Source organism: Palaemon carinicauda, chromosome 13 (assembly GCF_036898095.1).
Source record: "Palaemon carinicauda isolate YSFRI2023 chromosome 13, ASM3689809v2, whole genome shotgun sequence".
Classification (NCBI taxonomy): domain Eukaryota; kingdom Metazoa; phylum Arthropoda; class Malacostraca; order Decapoda; family Palaemonidae; genus Palaemon; species Palaemon carinicauda.
This window is the reverse complement of record NC_090737.1, coordinates 33,726,472-33,745,831: the sequence shown is the minus strand read 5'-3', so window position 1 is coordinate 33,745,831 and position 19,360 is coordinate 33,726,472. Positions and strand designations below refer to the sequence as shown.

The 19,360-nt window shown below is 38.9% G+C and overlaps 2 protein-coding genes across 6 annotated transcripts in view; one reads left to right on the top strand and one right to left on the bottom strand.

Annotated features, from left to right (window-relative positions):
• Positions 1-19,360, bottom strand: part of tefu (Serine/threonine-protein kinase tefu) — a 912,746-nt gene that overhangs the window by 584,934 nt on the left and 308,452 nt on the right. The window lies entirely within an intron of this gene.
• The window catches only part of LOC137652269 (ATPase family AAA domain-containing protein 2-like), a 102,471-nt gene that overhangs the window by 66,151 nt on the left and 16,960 nt on the right, over positions 1-19,360 (top strand). For all 5 annotated transcript variants that reach the window (XM_068385548.1, XM_068385549.1, XM_068385546.1 and 2 more), the window contains 10 exons: positions 664-812; positions 1,797-2,045; positions 3,278-3,490; positions 4,437-4,796; positions 4,932-5,117; positions 5,262-5,381; positions 6,083-6,252; positions 6,586-6,782; positions 15,251-15,435; positions 16,117-16,195. In XM_068385548.1, coding sequence (XP_068241649.1) covers positions 664-812; positions 1,797-2,045; positions 3,278-3,490; positions 4,437-4,796; positions 4,932-5,117; positions 5,262-5,381; positions 6,083-6,252; positions 6,586-6,782; positions 15,251-15,435; positions 16,117-16,195 — 1,908 coding nt within the window. The remainder of the gene's footprint in view (positions 1-663; positions 813-1,796; positions 2,046-3,277; positions 3,491-4,436; positions 4,797-4,931; positions 5,118-5,261; positions 5,382-6,082; positions 6,253-6,585; positions 6,783-15,250; positions 15,436-16,116; positions 16,196-19,360) is intronic.

Sequence of the window (19,360 nt, the reverse complement as noted above, 5' to 3'; positions counted from 1 at the left end):
CTGCGTGTCCATAAGAGATGACTAAAAGGGATGGGACGAGGGGGCTGGGAACCCCCTCTCCTGTTTTTACATAGTGTGAGACAGCAACAGAGAGATATTAAAAGATAAGACTAATTATAATGGTTAGGATGCCCTTAATCTACCGTTTATTATACTATTTACATATCTTAGTTGTATGGTGCTTTTAGAAAATTTTTGATGGCATACTAGGTGTATTGGTACTTCTACCAAAAAGTGCCATAGCTGTGTCTAGCAAGGTTGTGTAAGAACAGGTCTGCATCTTGGTAGAAATTTTTCATTGCTTTATCAGATGATCAGAGGAAGTTGTCCTTAGCATGTGATTCTCCAGTGTCTTTTGAAATCCTATCAGTTTTGTATCTTAAGCCCTCTATAGCTCATATCTTTGTAACGTGTGAGTTCTGGAAAATTGATATGTTGCTCATTTTGCTACTCTCACAAGCCGATGGAACAAAATTTCTCTCAACTCTTACTCAGATCAGTGAGAAGGTTGACTGTTCTTTATCTGTTACGTTTGGAAATTTTACTGATACACATGGGCTATTGTAATATAATAGGTTTGTGCATGATAAAATTCTCGTAAGGTTTGGTAAGAAAGAAAGTAATTATATGACCCTGGCTTACCTTGATATATATATATTTCAGGTACTGGAAAAACACTTGTTGCCAGAGCTTTGGCCAATGAATGTGCTGTGGGAAGTAAGAAGGTTGCATTTTTCATGCGCAAAGGTGCTGACTGCCTTAGCAAATGGGTTGGTGAATCTGAAAGACAGCTGAGACTTCTGTTTGACCAGGTAAAAATATCAAGCAAATTGAAATGGGTTATTATTATTATTATTATTATTATTATTATTATTATTATTATTTCTTGCTAAGTTACAACCCTAGTTGGAAAAGCAGGGTGCTATAAGTCCAGGGGCTCCAATAAGGAAAATAGCCCAGTGAGGAAAGGAAACAAGGAAAAATAAATATTTCAAGATTAGTAATAACATTAAAATATAAATATAAACCATAAAACATTAACAAACCAAGAGGAAGAGAAATAAGATAGAATAGTGTGCCCGAGTGTACCCTGAAGCAAGAGAACTCTAACCCAAGACAGTGAAAGACCATGGTACAGAGGCAATGGCACTACCTAAGACTAGAGGACAATAGTTTGATTTTGGAGTGCCCCTCTCCTAGAAGAGCTGCTTACCATAGCTAAAGTGTCTCTTCCACCCTTACCAAGAGGAAAATGGCCACTGATCAATTACATTGCTGTAGTTAACTCTCTGGGTGAAGAAGAACTATTTTGTAATAGGCCAGACTATTTGGTGTATGTGTAGGCAAAGGCAAAATGAACTGTAACCAGAGAAGGATCCAGTGTAGTAATGTCTACCCAATCAAAGGACCCCATAACCCCCCTACTTCACCATTTGTATTAAATATTCCCTTACATTGATGGTACCAGTAATCTTTATAGGCAAATATTCTTACTTTTTAAAGTAATCTTTATAGGCAAATATTCTTATTTTATAGTGTAATCTTTATGGGCAAATATTCTTTTTTTTTAAATTAATCTAAATAGTGAAATATTCTTATTTTTAAAAATAATTTTTAAATGCAAATATTTTTAGTTTTTAAAGTAATCTTTATAGGCAAATATTCTTATTATATAAAGTAATCTTTATTGGCAAATATTCTTATTTTTTAAAACTAATCTCTATAGGCAAGTATTCTTGGTTTTTAAAGTAATCTTTATAGGCAAATACTCTTACTTTTCAATTTTATATTTGCAGGCTTATCAGATGCGACCATCGATAATATTTTTTGACGAGATAGATGGGCTGGCACCGGTACGTTCATCTAGGCAGGATCAGATTCATTCGAGCATAGTATCGACCCTTCTTGCCCTCATGGATGGGCTGGACTCCCGAGGAGAAGTGATAGTAATTGGAGCAACTAATAGAATTGATGCTATTGATCCGGCCTTGAGAAGGCCAGGACGATTCGACAGAGAATTCCACTTCCCTCTTCCATCGTATAAGGTAAAGAGAAATTCATCTCATTGAAGTAATTTTAGTAATTTATTCATTTGAATTATAGACAGGAAATGTCTATATTTATAAATGCATTAATTGTAAATGATAATTGTGGTGCAAGAACAGCTTGATAATTTGTATTCATAGTATATCAGACTTCTTGAATAAGTTATGATCTAATTTACTATTTTCAAGACTTCCAAGTATTTTCTTGTAGAAATAGTTGCAAATGCTTTTAATAGGATAAGATGGGGCTTCATCAGCTAATAGAAAAAGTGTGACTGGTTGTTTTGTAAGTTTGCCATTCTAGGGAAAATTTCTCTCGTTTTTCAAAACAAAAAACTTAAATGTAAATAAGTTACCTTTAAAAGTAACATACAGTATACTGTACATTTATAGAATAATATATAAAAATAAGGTGCTAAGAGAATTTCTCATAACCTTTTGTATATAAGATCCTTTCAAAGGATTTTAAATGTAAATAATTGGTTGAGAAACAAAGAAGTAGATGAAGTTTTGAATATGTAATCCAAAATATAACATTTTAAATGTTAATAATTGGTTGAGAAACAAAGAAGTAGATGAAGTTTTGAATATGTAATCCAAAATATAACAATCTAATGAGTTTGGGATACACTCTTTAAGATGGACAAATGGGTTCACTAAACCCCAAAACATGTTTAAAAGATAAGTGATGAATCTTATCGTGGTCTCTTGCTAATACAAACAGTTTAGATTTTAATAGCATTAGTTGGGTTTCTCCTTTACATATTTTGATTGCTTGCCCTTTTGGAGGACATTTGTGTTTGCCTCTTAAGCCAGGAGCTCCCAAATGAGGACAAATCAGCTATCATGGTACAAGAAAAGCTTGACCTCCCCACCTAGATTGGAGATTGGGATAATTTTAAGTACTGTAATGGATTTGTAATGAAATAAAAATATTTTTGGAGACTAACATTTTTTGACTAACCCATTATTTAATTTAACACTTGAAAATTGAGGTGATTAGCTATTTTGTTCACAAGCAAACTATATCTACCACAAAACTAGTTTAGAGCTGTTCACCTTACTTTACTTTTCAAGTTAATCACACTAACATACTCAATAGGTAGCAACACATAACTGCATCACAAATATGAATTATTTAGTATGAAAGACCTACTTTGATGGATTAAGAATTTTGCTTTGTTTTAATTTGCATCTGTCAGTAATTTTCATTACTTTTCCTTTACTTCCAGGCACGTTTACATATTTTGAAGATACATACTAATAAATGGGAACCTCAGCCAAAAAAAGAAGTACTTCATCATTTGGCACAAAAAACTGTCGGTTATTGTGGTGCAGATTTGAAGTCCCTGTGTGCTGAAGCAACTCTTGTAGCCCTGAGATCAAAATATCCTCAGATCTATACAAGCAAACAGAAGCTTTTGATAGATGTCTCTCAGGTTAATGTAAGTATTCTTGTAATTAATGCTGTATTCAAAGTTTCAATTTAGTGGCGAATTTCCTCTTGGTAAGGGTAGAAGAGACTTTAGCTATGGTAATCAGCTCTCCTAGGAGAAGGATACTCCAAAATCAAACCAATACTCTCTAGTCTTGGGTAGTGCCATAGCCTCTGTACCATGGCCTTCCCCTGTCTTGTGTTAGAGTTCTCTTGCTTGAGGGTACACTTAGGCACACTATTCTATCTTATATCTCTTCCTCTTGTTTTGTTGAAGTTTTTATAGTTTATATAGGAAGTATATATTTTAATGTTACTGTTCTTAAAATATTTTTTTTCCTTTCCTCACTAGGGAATTTTCCCTGTTGGAGCCCCTGGGATCATAGCATTGTGCTTTTCCAACTAGGGTTGTAGCTTAGCAAGTAATAATAGTAATAATAATGATAATAATAATAGTGTAGATTTTATTAATGACTTTTAATAATTTTTTTTTGTAATATTTGAAATTCATTGGCATTCTCTTAATTTAAAGTATCAAGAACATTGCCAAATGTTTTCAGTAATTTTTTTTCCCCAAAATTGTTAATAATTAAAAAAAGGCACAGGATGTGTATCATTTTTATTATTATTACTAGCTAAATTACAATCCTAGTTGAAAAAGCAAGATGCTATAAGCCCAACGGCTCCAACAGGGAAAAATAGGCCAGAAAATATAGAAAGTTACCATTTAGATAATGTGGGCAACAAGTATGCACTATGTACGAATGCAATAGTGTGGCCAGCCAATGAATGCTCCTGGCATTTAGCTTATGGCTAGTTAAAATTTGTTTAAAGATAAAGACCATCTTATGTAGCTTACCCTTTGCATTAAATTATATGACAATTATGTATTAGGAGAATGGAAGCTTGCAAGAGTGGAACAATTTATTTGAAAAATTTTCCTGGTTTCATTTCAGGTGAAGCTTTACCACTTCAGAGTAGCAATGTCAAAGATAGTTGCTGCCGGTCAAAGATCAGCAGCAGCCGTGGGCCGCCGTCTAAGTTCGGCAGTACAGCCATTACTTCAAGCATCCCTCACCTCAGCATTACGTATTTTAGGGAGAAGTTTTCCACATGCGTTTGCAAAGCAGTTTGAGTTGAAGAACTGCTTTGTTCACAGACCAAGATTGTTACTGACAGGGAATATTGCCCAGGGTCAGAGCACACACCTTGGTCCAGCTATTGTACATGCGCTTGAAAAAGTTCCAACCCACAAATTGGATCTTACTGCTTTGTATTCTGTTTCAGCAAGAGCACCTGAAGAAGCTTGTGCACAGGTACGGTATAGTAATATTGTTTTTGATATTGTCTTGAACTATCCTGTTAATATACAGTATGCATATTCACGAAGATGATGTGGTGGTATGTTTTTGTTTTATAAATGTTAATGTAAATATTCTTTATTATTATAGGTGTTCCACGAAGCTCGTCGCAGTTTTCCAAGTATTGTTTATGTACCTCACATAAATCAGTGGTGGGGAACTACCTCAGATACCTTACGTGCAACATTTATATCTTTGCTGCATGACTTGGATCCTGCATCTCCACTTTTACTCTTAGCTACCTCAGATGTGCCCTATGATGAATTGGATAGTGATGTAAGTGTTGAAATTTTTTTTTCTTGTCAAATACAGTGCTTGAAGTATATTACCTTTTCCTCGTACATATTTTTTTTTTTTTCCGAAAGAAAGAGGTGCAATATGTATTTAGTGTTTTAACAAATTTCAAAATTCTTATTTTAGGTTCAGATGTTGTTCAGTGTATACCACGAAGAAGTTTTGGCAATGTCAAATCCTACCGAAGATGAAAGACGACATTACTTTAAGCCATTGTTTTATGTAAATGCTCTTCAAAAGCCAAAGGTAATTGTCACTTTCTTGCCTGTAAATTTTATAGCTCAGATTTTGAGAAGCACCAATCATTAAGTAAGAATTTGTCAGCTTATAGTGTCCGTAACCATTGATCAGGTTATGTTTCTGATCTGAAATTCTTTTATCTTATGGCCCAGCAGGTAAGTAAAAATTTTGAACCAATAGGTGCTAATCAAGATCAGTATGTTTTTCTGACGATTGCAGTGGGACAGTAAACTCTGGAACTAAGTGCATACCTCATACACATTAACTACAAAACTAAGGAAAGATATTGTTAAGGAAGTATAATGATAACCCAAAAATTGTTAAGTACAACAGTTTTTCTATATAAGGATTTATTTCCACATTGAGCAAATGCACCCAGGATACTGGTATAAAGAGAAAGAGGCAAAGATCACAAGAACATTAAGTACCACACCCCATTTATGAATATTCATAAAGAAATTTAATAAGTAACAGGAAAACACTCGGCTCACATGGCTCAAGCATTGTCATTTCTCTAAATTTTATTTAGCCCATTATTAACTCCTAAGTAAACATATCTCACTAATAGATATTCCTCAAATAGCAAGAAAGTGCTCACTTGATTTGTCATAGTCAATTAAAAACATTGAAGAAAATAGTTGGCGTTAACAATCTTGACTCATTCAATTTAGCTAGCACCAAAGCATCTGAAATTATGTTTGCTTCAGGTTCGTACTGTCAAAAAGCCGTTGGAGGAGTTACCTTTAGCGCCACCACCTGCTCACCATCATTTCAATTCAAGAGAGATGAAGAGACTTGAAGAACTTGAAGAAGCTACACTCAGGGAATTACGTATTTTTCTTCGAGAGATATGTGCAAAGTTAGCTAAAAATAGAACGTAAGTTGGTGTAGAAATAGTGCTAACAGCTTTCATGATTTTATGATTCAAATTTAACAATTATTTTTGAGGTTATATGTCTTATGTAAGATATTTAGGATATTTTTAAACAATAGCCTCTTGAGCTTTTCTTCTTATAATCTAAGGTTATATACTCAATTTAAAATATTGTGATTTAGTAATGTTCATATAATCTTATCTCCCTTAAGGAAACATTTCCTTTAAATATTGCCCTTAAGAAAACATTTTCTTTAAATATTGGATGAGATAAGAATTGCAAAGGGAGTAGGGCAGCAGTTATTGTTTACAATATTATTTAATTGAATTTTTCAGATTCTACATGTTCACAAAGCCTGTTGATGAAGAAGAAGTTCCTGATTATCGTGAAATAATCAAAGAGCCGATGGACTTGGAAACCATGATGACGAAAATTGATCGGCATCAGTATGAATGTGCTCAAGAATTCTTGAATGACATTGACCTTATTTGTAATAATGCTTTGGAATATAATCCAGATCGAAATCCAGAAGGTAATTTGACTTACTTTTAGTACCCAAATGCTCATCTTTTCACTAAGCGGACTTTGCAATTACAGAAGGTCCTCTACTTACAAACATTCGGAGGTACAAACTCTCATCCAACTGAAAACAACAAAGTTAAGATAAAGAAATACTGTAATAAAACAATATATTTAGTACAGTAATTAAAACAACGTTTGTAATAACCTGATATCTTTGATACGAAACTCAACTTTTTAGATATAAAACTTACCCGCTGGTTATATAAGAATGGCTAGCGTCCCTGACGCCTCGGCAGGAAATTCAAAAATCTCGCGCGGCTATCGCAGATATGCCAGGTGTACACTAGTGCCCTCACGGTACAACAGGTAGAACTATACCAACCTCTTCTGATTTTTCCCTGCCGGCATGGCCGTTGGTTCTATTGGAAATTCTCTCTCGCTTTTTATTCTGTTTGGACGTTATTTGGTGATGCATTAAGGTTTTTTGAGTTTAGGCTTTCGCTTTTTTCTTTTATTTGAAATGTGATCACGTATTTATAACTTAAAAGGTAAGATTAAAAGGTTTATCGACCTATTTTAAACCTCACGAAAGCATAGGACGAAAGGTAAACATCTCGTCCATTGATGACGTCACAGCCTTATGTCGTAGGCTATAAGTCTGACTTGCTTTTACAAAGAATTATAAGTGAATACTATCTTTTGAAATATTAAGTTATAAATTTAATTAAAGGATTATTAATCTAAGAAAATTTTATCCTTTTGATAGTTTTCTTGAGGTAATCTTCAATTTGTTTGCAAAGATTAACTAGCGTTCAGTTGTTACGCAGTTATCAGTATTGTTACAATATTACAATATTTCGTAGAGATTTTTATGAATAGTACATTCTTCTTACTTCTCAAGTTTTTTAGTTGTACAGTACTATATAAAAGGAACATTTTATTTTGAAATTAATTGTTCCTGTCAGTATTTTTCCTTAGTCAGAAATTAAAGGAAGTTAAATTTCACTTAATGTTTATACGAATCGATGTAGCGCACGATTCTATGTATCGTTTCCGTAGTGAAATACTAAGATTGTTTTTATATTAAGTGTAATTGTTCCAAGAAATACGAGTGATGATTCATCTCTTATTGGAATTCCTTAATTTAAGGGTTTTTTTTATTTTATAAATATTATACCTACTAAGGTAATATTTAATGTTTAATATTTAATTTTTCGCTGCATTTATATGGGATTTAGTAATTTTTCATTCCCATTCGAATGATTGAGAGAATTATAAGTCTCTCTTTAAATGAGTTCATTTCGTTTGAGAGAACGTATACTATGGTTTTCAAATGATTGTGAAACTTTCTTTTTAACAAAGAATAGAATGAAAATTTTTAGTGTTAAATTACGCAGTGAATTTTATTCAGTGGAGTGCTTCTGTTCGGATCTGTCGTTATCCTAGTCTTAGACCTCTGTCAAGCTCCTGGAAGGGGAGAAGTTGTCGAACGACGAAAGGAATCGAGAGAGTAGCTAGGCGCTACAGTCTTTTAAGACCCGAACAGAAGTCTTCTTGAGCACAGAGCGCTCACCCTCGTTATAGATAGAGCGAGGTATTAATGTTGTCAAATATTATACGCGCTTTTCAGGCGCTGAGCTGAAAACAATATTAGATTCGTTCTGCGTATTTACGTTTCAAACAACAGCTCCCGTTGATGATGCAGTCTTATCGTCCGGCTGTTGACGGTGATCCTGGGCGTTAGTCTTCGGTGTAGACCCGTTGTCTCTGGAACCGACGTGATATCGCACAGGCGGTCTCCCAGTTTCACTGTTCAGCGGCAGGTCGATGTAGATTTGTCCCGGGAGAGGTGTGTTTCACAACTACAGTACTATTAAAAGAAGCAGAGAACCCATCGTTAGTTTAAGCGTGATGACGTTCGCCAAATGGCAGGCGCGAGGCGCAAGCGGAGCCTGAGCGGAAGCGTGACGAGGCTCGGAAGTTATTTGATGAAGGCGCTGAGTGTCGGCGCCAGGCAGGTGCCAAGCGCCAGCGCGACGACCCGCGCCAGTCGAGCCGGTAGCGCGAATATAACGTGAGCGCGACGCGCCAGGACGAGGTGAAGCGCCAACGCCAGCTAGATTTATTCTATTATAAAATCAATCGTGACAGCAAACCAAGGCAAGTGGCTGTCAATTGGATGTGGATATGGAACAACGCAAGCACGCCCATGTTACCACTGATGCGCCTGCTTAGCTCCAATCTCTGATTTGTTTGAAGTAGACCTGGATGAGGTTCTCTCTCACGAGGATCAATAGGAGAATATCTCAGCGAGAAGGGAAGAGAAACCACCTCAACATTCGGTGGGGGAAAAAAAAAAAAAAGCTAGTCTTCCCAGAATTTTTTTCAGACTATTTTACACCAGTAACTCCTCGATCTCCCCCTTATGAGTTTACCTTAGGCAAGGCAGTGGAGACTTCTTTCTATACAAAAAGGTGGTTTCCCGCACTAAGAGAGTATTGAAGTTAATAAGAGTATGGATGGATTTAAGGAAAGCTCTGGGCGCGCTTGCGTTGTTCCATATCCACATGCTTCGCTTTTCCACCAGCCTAGTTAGCTTCTAAGTCGAACGTTTGGTATGAGACGGGGGAAGTCTTGGGTTTGGGAGTTCCGGCGTCTGCGCAGGGAGACTTCTCAAACCTGGTAGATTCTTCCCGTCTCCTGGCCATGAGAAGGAATAGACTGTAGTGGTCAATGTCGGAGTTTGACCAGCCCCTGAAAGGATAGTTCAGAGAGTTGAGGTACCGTATATACTCGTGTAATGTTCGACTTCGTGTAATGTTCGACACCCCTATTTTGCCTTCAAAATCATGAATTCATCATATACCTCATGTAATGTTCGAGTCTTGATTTTGGCAGTAGGCTAGAGGTCTTTTATCTCCAGCATACCATAATTACCAACAAAGTAAGGGTTATGCCTAAGTGCAACAAACAAATGTATAAAACAAATCGGAACACCTAAATACTAACATCTGTTTACAATAACAATTGAGTATTCAGCGTATATTTTCTAGCGAACACTCTAGTTGCAAACAGCCGATTATCATCACCGCCTAATAGCTTTCAAAAACAAGCAAACACTTCAAGTAGCAAACAAAATTAGTTCATCGTTTTGAGTAACAAATTACCATTACCGGTAATTGCAGGTAATTACCGTGATTATAATTACCCGTTATGCTAATCATTTTTTTCCTCACAATATATATGAATAAGAATTTACTCATAACCCATCAAGATGTCTACCAAGAAATATAAAAAATTTACTGCAAAATTCAAGCTTCAAATTATTGCAGCCGCTGTCCGCTGAAATGACAAATAACGTTCAAGCCGTAAAAATGTTTGGAGTTACCGAAACTAGCGTTCGAACTTGGAGAAAAAAAAAGTGGATTCATTTAAAAAGAATTATTGCGGTTTATTAATATCAATTAATATACAATACCAAGTAAAATAAAATGAGCCTTATTTTTTCATTAACCATATCACGTTATAACATACGCAACCCGACAGTTTGTTAGCTTCATACCTGCTGCGTTATGGTAAAGTCATTACTCCTAGCAGAAAAAAACTATTTATGATGGTTTAGGAAATAAAATCCATGCTAATAATATGTCTGGTGTTAAATGAACATGGTTAGTACTGTATATATAGGCATAGCCTATGTTTACCTACCAGTAGGTAACCTTATATACGTGTAAGCATAGCCTACGATTACCTACCGGTAGGTAGCATAGCCTAGGGTAATTTTCGCGTAGACCTAGCTGACGTTTACCTACCGGTAGGCCAGAAATTTTTACTTTTTCAAATATATATCTCGTGTAATGTTCGACCCTTACTTTTTTAACTGAAAAATAGGCCTTAAAAAATCGAACATTACACGAGTATATACGGTATTTAATTTACTTGAGTGGTCACTGGGAGTCTTAAGCAGAAGAGTAACCGGGATAAAGGACACGGACACAAGTAGTCTTATCCAACTTATGTCTTGTATGGACAGGGCAGTCAGGAATGGTTCTAACGAGCTGGCTACTTTGCTTACTGCAGGAGTTATAAAGAATAGAGCTACTTTGGGTTCCTTCTTTTCTGCGGGTATCACTCCATGTTAGAGATCGGAGTTGCTTTTGCGTCCATATCGGCTCTTTTTCCGCAGGATTTAGTTAAGGAAGTGCCTGCAAATTGGGCTCAGAAGGCTACTCAAGATTTGTTTACTAAAACAGTCAGTAAGGTTTTACCTACGCCCTTCTCTTCTCGTAGAACTAAGGAGGGGACATCATATTCTCATTCTGCCCAGCCTTTTCGAGGTAAACCTATAGGTAGAAGTACTTTCAAACTGGAGGCAAGGAAGCAAAGGAAAAGAGGAGTCAGCCCAGTCGAGGCAGGGTCTGACTACTCTCCTCTTCGAGCAGCAGTGGGAGCCAGGCTAAACAGCTTCTGGCAGCCCTGGTAAAAGAACAGAGCGGATCCTTGGTCCGTACGTCGTCTATTTAATCAGAGCGCAGCTTCAATCGGATAACGTTTGACGTTCTTCCTGTCTACTAGACTAGGAAGTTAATTGTCATGTAGGCACGCGAACAGAACTTGCTCTCGCAGGAGGTGGGTTGCGATTCTTAAATGAGAAGCAATCGGGTGTGTTTTTTCTTCCACGAGAGGAGCGGAAGTCAGAAGTGTCATATATAATCCTGGCTCTTCCTCTGGAATCTGAAGCACAGTCAGGGAAGACAGAATTTGTCCTCTTAGAAGGTCGCAGAACTCCTTGGTCATCAACAATCAATACGTCCGAGACCTTTCAGGAGTCGTATGTTTTCTAGTAACTTATCCCTCAGTTACTGATGTTTGCCGGAAGTTTTTTCTGTTGAAAAAAGGCGATGTCAGCGCCAAAAGCGCACAAGACGAATTATTCTTCGAGAGAAGAGGTGCTCAGTTTGCTTCTGTTTACACTTCCTCTCCACCCCCAGTTTGAGGAATTGTTTAGTACTTTCTTCTGGGGTCGGGCGACTATTGTTAACGATATATCATAGCATGGGATACGTTCAGGTCACGCACAAGGCGCGCTGGGAATGTCATAGGGACTCTCCCAGGTCGCTCACCGGGCTGCAGTTGATGATCTCTTCTAGCCTTCGCTCACGCTTGAGGTGGCGCACAAGCTGCCCCATGAGTGTAGGGTTGGTCTGAGCTAAAGGATGTCAATTTCATCTCTTTTTAGCATTTACGTTTCTGTGGGGGGGTGGGGGGGATGTTTTCTCCTAAAAGAGTGAGGACTACCATAGATCAAAGGGATGGTTTTCCTTTAGTATCATATAGCATAGTTCTCCGATGCTCAGCAGCGTCTCTTCGCAAAGATAGGCTCTTGTGTCGGGAGGCGGTAGAGCAGACGCTTGTAGCGGCTCAGATGTGCATGCGGGCTCAGACGCTGACAGTCTTTGATCCTTTCATCTAGTTGTCCCATTCTCGCGATCTGCGGGATACGCGTCTCCACTCATGCGGACGCATACTACACGTGAGCATCTCTCGACAAACATGGCAACCTGAAATTCTAAGCAACATAGACGCATGTGCCAGCCGGGACATATACTGGATAAGGTCAGTCAGGTTTTTCCGCATCATGATAGACTAACAGTTGCTCCGGTGTGCCACTGACCGGACACGATACTGTTGCCTACGGGCAGCACGCTGTAGATTTACAGCAGGCGAGACGTACACAGAGCGCTGTATCCACTCGACAAGGTGAACGCATACAGCACGCTAGCACCTTACGGGGATGCAAGCACATGCGACATTTTAGTCGCATATTAGACGTAAACAGTCTAGTCTTTGGCTCACAGCAGTATGGACAGACTGTTGTTTTGTCTTCGCGTCGCTCTCGCCTCAGCTAACACTTTCTTGCGTCAAACTTTGACTTTGTGTGTTGAACATTTGTTGGTACACACGATCAGGTCTTAACTTCACAGCATGAGGTTCATGTTGTTGATGCTTCTTTTCAGCAGGCCTAGCTTCAGTATTGGTTTCTTGTGACTGATAAGGATCCATGTTGGGAGGTCGTCTAAATCTTGTCTCTCTCTCTCTCTCTCTCACGACTTGATGAGCATATACTGCAGGCTGGAACCATACTGGTCCCATGCTGTGGTCATGCTAGGTGTTTGCTTGGAGGGAAAACACATTTTTTCCTCCTCGACCATCAAGAGTGTATGCGGACAGTTGTCTGCAGACGCAGAAGATTGCATCTATCAAATAAAGACCTTATAGATCTTCTCAGGTCATTTAAGATGATTTAGAAGGGTCAGCAAGATGCTCCAGCCTAAATTTAGGATTCGTTTCTGGAATTTCGCAGTAGTGACAGATCCGAGCCTTTACACTTGGTTTCATTTTAAGGCCTAACTTTGGAGACTTTCTAGATAAGTCTACTATAGTTGAGAGCCAGTGAAGTTCAATCTTTTAGCAAGAACATGGACTTCACAATGGTTAAGCCATAGGCGCCTTGCATCCTGGATTCTTGATCATTAACAAACGTCCTTCTCATCCATGGCCTAAATCTTTCGGGATCTTTATCCTCTCGGATTTGGTTTGTGAAGGGCTATGAAGAATATTTTACCTGGTTAAAACGATGGAGTTTTATTGGAACAGGACCAAAGAGGTTAAGAGTATTCATGACACTTTGGTGCACGGTCAAGAAGCCTGCGCTATCTACAGTATGTCTAAAACGCTCTATCGTCTAGTATAGACTTTAATGACAAGAGTTCTTTCATACTGTTGTGTAACAGATCGTAACATGTCGAAAGGGTAAAGACTCATGAAGTTAAAGCTATAAGAGCTTCTGTAACTTTTAAACTAATCTGTTCTCTGCAAAGCATCGCGTATACAGCCCTGTGAAGGGGTATTTCTGTATTCGCCTTGCATTTCTTAGATCGTATTCAGTCTCTTTATGAGGACGTCTACGTTTTGGGTTCACTCGTAATAACGAGTTAAGTAGTAGGTGAGACATTCACCACTACATTTCCCTATATTCCTAGTACCCCTGTTCTTCTCTTGGAACTATTAAATATGTTTTATGATTGTACGTGAAGATTGGTCGACAATCCTCCGCAATCTTTGATCTAGTCAGGTGGTCATTTTGTTCCTAGAGAGTGCCCGGAACAAGGGTATTAGTTGAGGTCCTGTCATGTTATAGGTTATTGAACCGTTTGACAGCTTCTAGAGATCATCAGCCCCCTGGGTGGACCGCTGGATCTTCTAAGGATAGCAGACAAAATGAGGCAGAGCATTGCTGTCAGCTTCCTTATCAGGTGAGAACCTCTTAAGTAGTTTGTGTAACGCTTAAGTGAATTACCAATTATGTAACTGTCTCTGACCCACCACCAAGGGTGTCAATCAGCCATTCTTATATAACCAGCGGATAAGTTTTATATTTAAAAATGATATTTTCATTATAAATACATTTTTGAATATACTTACCCGCTGGTTATATAAGTTAAAAACTCACCCTCCTCCCCTCTAGAGACCATGTGGCATGGAAAATCTGAAGAGGTTGGTATAGTTCTACCTGTTGTACCGTGAGGGCACTAGTGTACACCTGGCATATCTGCGATAGCCACGCGAGATTTTTTAATTTCCTGCCGAGGCGTCAGGGACGCTAGCCATTCTTCTATAACCAGCGGGTAAGTATATTAAATTTATTTTATTATGAAAATATATTTGTTGACTTTTGTAGATGGAAATCATTGGCATGGTATTTAGGTTAAAAAGATACACTTGCAAACAATTTCATAAGCTGAGGACCTTCTGTGTACATAGTTTTGTTTTATAGTAAGTGTTTTGTTTTTTAGAATACCCCTGTACTTTGTAAGGCTTAGAACTTACTTTAATAGAAAGCTCGTTTATTATAAGTTTGACTTTCTTCTTAGGCAAAGTGTGATTAATGGGTTTGTAATGTAACAGGTTATTTTTCTGGCAGACATAATAGTTATATCCATTCTCCACATTACCCCCTCTTTCCTCGGTGTTTCACATGTTAGTGAGCAGTGACAAAAATATATGATTGTAATAATTTTCTCAAAATCTTGATTGTTATATGACTGAAAGTTGTATTTGAAAATATTAATTTTGGCAAGTGAATTTCTGTTGATATTAAATGGCGTCTTGAAAATATCATTTCTAAAGTATATTTTTAAGAAACCATTATTGAAGTAAGAGTTTATTCTAATCCATTCGTGGTTAATGCAACACTTAATTGTATACCTACTTGACTGTTTACCTAGGATTGAAATATTTCTAAATATTTTCCTAAGAAACTACTTAGTAATATTTTGAAAAACTAATTACTCTACGAATTATATAAACCTCATCTATTCTACTCTTGCTTAATTTCACACTTAACCTAGGATAATTTTTTAACTGGTTTACAAGTTGTTTATTCAGTATTTTTATTGATATATTTCCTCTTCCCAGATAAGATTATACGTCATCGGGCCTGCACTCTTCGTGATACTGCTTACGCATACATAAAAGCTGAAATGGATACCGACTTTGAATACAAGTGTCGGGACATACGCGATAACCGCAAGAAGCGTTATACACACAGAATTAATCCTGCTGCCCCTAATTTCATACATGTCTTGGCACAGCAGTCGTTGGTAAGTTTTATGTATTCTACATGCTTTTACTCGATAACAGTATTGGCTGTATAGATTGGTTAATGATTTAATCTAGTCCCAACTGCATATTTATATCATGTATGGGACTTTGGTTATACTTGTATCAGGTAACAAGACTCCCTACCTTGGCTAAAGATCACAGAATGTAATCTATATAAAACCATGTTTTGTGAAGATAATTATATTTTGTTAAGGTAATGCTTAGTAACATAATTCAGTATTAACTCATCAGTCTTAATTATAATTATCTGCAGTACTTAGTATGTATGTCAGCTGCAATAACATATTGCATTTGTTAAATGGCTTAAGAGTCTATAAACAATTACTGTCAATACAGTGTAGAATCTAAATAGAGAAATATCACTCTTTGTGAAGAATTTTTTATACATACATATACCAAAGGCACTTCCCCCAATTTTGGGGGGTAGCCGACAAAAAAAAAAAAAAAAAAAAAAAAAAAAAAAAAAAAAAAAAAGGGGGGGGGGGGACCTCTACTCTCTACGTTCCCCTTTTTTGTTTTGTTTCTTGTTGTTGTCGGCTACCCCCCGAAATTGGGGGAAGTGCCTTTGGTATGTGTATGTATAAAAAATTCTTCACAAAGAGTGATATTTCTCTATTTATGGAAAGTGATATTACTGTTTACTGTATTTTGTTTTACAGGAAAATGCAGATATGAAGCACAAGTCTGGTTGTTCATCAGAACCTGTGACACCTCATTGCAACACTTCTGAACTGAGAGGTAACTGCTCTCCTTATTCCCTTCATTTTTTATCCTGTTTTTACCCCCTTTTTTTATTATTATTATTATTATTATTATTATTATTATTATTATTATTATTATAAAGTTATACATGGGAGTGAGGAGTTATGATGGGAGTAAATGGTATAAACTTTGTATAAATGTCTGTTCTAAGGATATTCATTTAAATATATTGTCAGGGATTGGGTCATTCATATGAAGGGAATGAGTAGTTTTGAAAAGAAGTGATGAAAGTAAGGAAGGCTGGCTCAAGAATTGAAGAGACAGTGAAAGATGGAAATGGAAGGTTGTTAAAAGGAGAGGAGGCAAGGAAAAGATGGGCAGAATATTTTGAAAGTTTACTGAATGTTGAGGATAATAGGGAGGCAGATATAATTGCTGTTGCAGGTGTTGAGGTGCCGGTGATGGGAGATCAGAATGAGAGATTACAATCGAGGAAGTGAGGAGAGCACTAGATGAAACGAGAGTAGGAAAAGCATCTGGTATGGATGGTGTGAGAGCTAAGATGTTGAAGGAAGGGGGTGTGACTGTACTTGAATGGTTGGTGAGATTGTTTAATGTGTGTTTTGTGTTGTCAATAGTACCAGTAGATTGGGTTTGTGCTTGTATTGTACCACTATATAAGGGTAAGGGAGATGTGCATGCGTGTTGTATTTAATTCAAGAGGTATCAGTTTGTTGAGTGTAGTTGGAAAAGTGTATGGTAGAGTAATGATTAATAGGATTAAAGATAAAACAGAGAATGCAATCTTAGAAGTACAGGGTGGTTTTAGAAGAGGTAGGGGTTGTATGGATCAGATTTTTACAGTTAGGTAGATACATACATACATATACCAAGGCACTTCCCCCAATTTTGGGGGGTAGCCGGCAAAAAAAAAAAAAAAAAAAAAGGAGGACCTCTACTCTCTACGTTCCTCCCAGCCTAACAAGGGACTCAACCGAGTTCAGCTGGTACTGCTAGGGTGCCACAGCCCACCCTCCCACATTATCCACCACAGATGAAGCTTCATAATGCTGAATCCCCTACTGCTGCTGCCTCCACGGTCATCTCAGGCATCGGAGGAAGCAGCAGGGCCTACCGGAACTGCGTCACAATTGCTCGCCATTCATTCCTATTTCTAGCACGCTCTCTTGCCTCTCTCACATCTATCCTCCTATCACCCAGAGCTTCCTTCACTCCATCCATCCACCCAAACCTTGGCCTTCCTCTTGTACATCTCCCATCAACTCTTGCATTCATCACCTTCTTTAGCAGAATGCCATTTTCCATTCTCTCAACATGGCCAAACCACCTCAACACATTCATATCCACTCTAGCTGCTAACTCATTTCATACACCCATTCTCACTCTCACCACTTCGTTCCTAACCCTATCTACTGGAGATACACCAGCCATACTCCTTAGACACTTCATCTCAAACACATTCAATTTCTGTCTCTCCATCACTTTCATTCCCCACAACTCCGATCCATACATCACAGTTGGTACAATCACTTTCTCATATAGAACTCTCTTTACATTCATGCCCAACCCTCTATTTTTTACTACTCCCATAACTGCCCCCAACACTTTGCAACCTTCATTCACTCTCTGACGTACATCTGCTTCCACTCCACCATTTGCTGCAACAACAGACCCCAAGTACTTAAACTGATCCACCTCCTCAAGTAACTCTCCATTCAACATGACATTCAACCTTGCACCACCTTCCCTTCTCGTACATCTCATAACCTTACTCTTACCCACATTAACTCTCAACTTCCTTCTCTCACATACTCTTCCAAATTCTGTCTCTAATCGGCCAAGCTTCTCTTCTGTGTCTGCAACCAGTACAGTATCATCCGCAAACAACAACTGATTTATCTCCCATTCATGGTCATTCTCGTCTACCAGTTTTAATCCGTCCTCCAGGAACATGCTCCTCTGGTGGTCCAACAGGGAGAACACCCTAAGGGCCATACCGTTCGCGTCCTCTCCAGAGATGCTGCTCCTCACAGACGCGTCAAAGGAGGGTTGGGGAGCCCATCTGCTCGATGAGATGGTAGAGGGAAAGTGGTCCCTGGTGGAGAAGCCCCTCCACATAAACCTGCTCGAGCTCGTGGCAGTTCAAAAGGCCCTCGCAACGTTCGCCCATCAACTTCAGGGAAACTCAGTAGCCCCCATGTGCAACAACGCCACTGTGGTGGCATACATGAAACAGGGAGGCTTGAGATCAAGGGAACTGTGCGACCTCACATCTCAGATTCTGGAATGGGCCGAGAAGAACCACATCATTCTCACAGCCAGGTTCATTCCGGGGAAGAGAAACGTGCTGGCCGACGGCCTCAGCAGGGCAGGACAAGTAGTGGGGTCGGAATGGTCCCTACATCCGCAAGTGGCACAGGAGGTCCTCCAGTTGTGGGCTCACCAGTAATAGACCTGTTCGCCATGAGGCTCAACGCTCAGCTCCCCGTGTTCTGTTCTCCTGTGCCAGACCCGGAAGCAGCGTTCGAGGACTCCTTCCAGCACTCGTGGGACAGTTTCGACGCATATGCCTTTCCCCCCTTCCGGATTCTCAGACAGGTATTCAACGGCTCGGACAGTCAAGGGCTACAAGGATGACTTTGGTAGTGCCCTGGCGGCTGGAGAGGGAGTGGTTCGCCGATCTACAGGACCTGGCCACCCTCCCTCCGTGGCCCCTGCCAGTAAGGGAAGATCTACTGCACCAGCCTCACTTTTGAAGGCTGCACGAAAACCCTCGGTGCCTTCAGCTACACGCGTGGAGGTTATCGAGCGCCTATTAAGGAAGGAAGGATTCTCGGAGAAGACAGCTTCGAGGATGTTAGGGTATCTTCGGAAGTCTTCGAGCATGGTGTACCAGGCCAAGTGGGCCACGCTTGTGAAGTGGTGTGCCACACAGAACCTGAGACCCTTGGATGCATCAGTCCACAAGATTGCAGACTTCCTGGTCCACTTGAGGGACGACCTGGGGATCTCCATTCCAGCTATCAAGGGGGTCCGAGCGGCCCTGGGGCAGGTTTTTCAACTCAGAGGCATCGACCTGGGGGCCTCTCGCCAGATTTCCATGCTCATCAGGAGTTTCGAGCAATCTTCTTCCTTACGCACCTCTAGGGTTCCGCAGTGGGACATGGCCAAGGTTCTCAA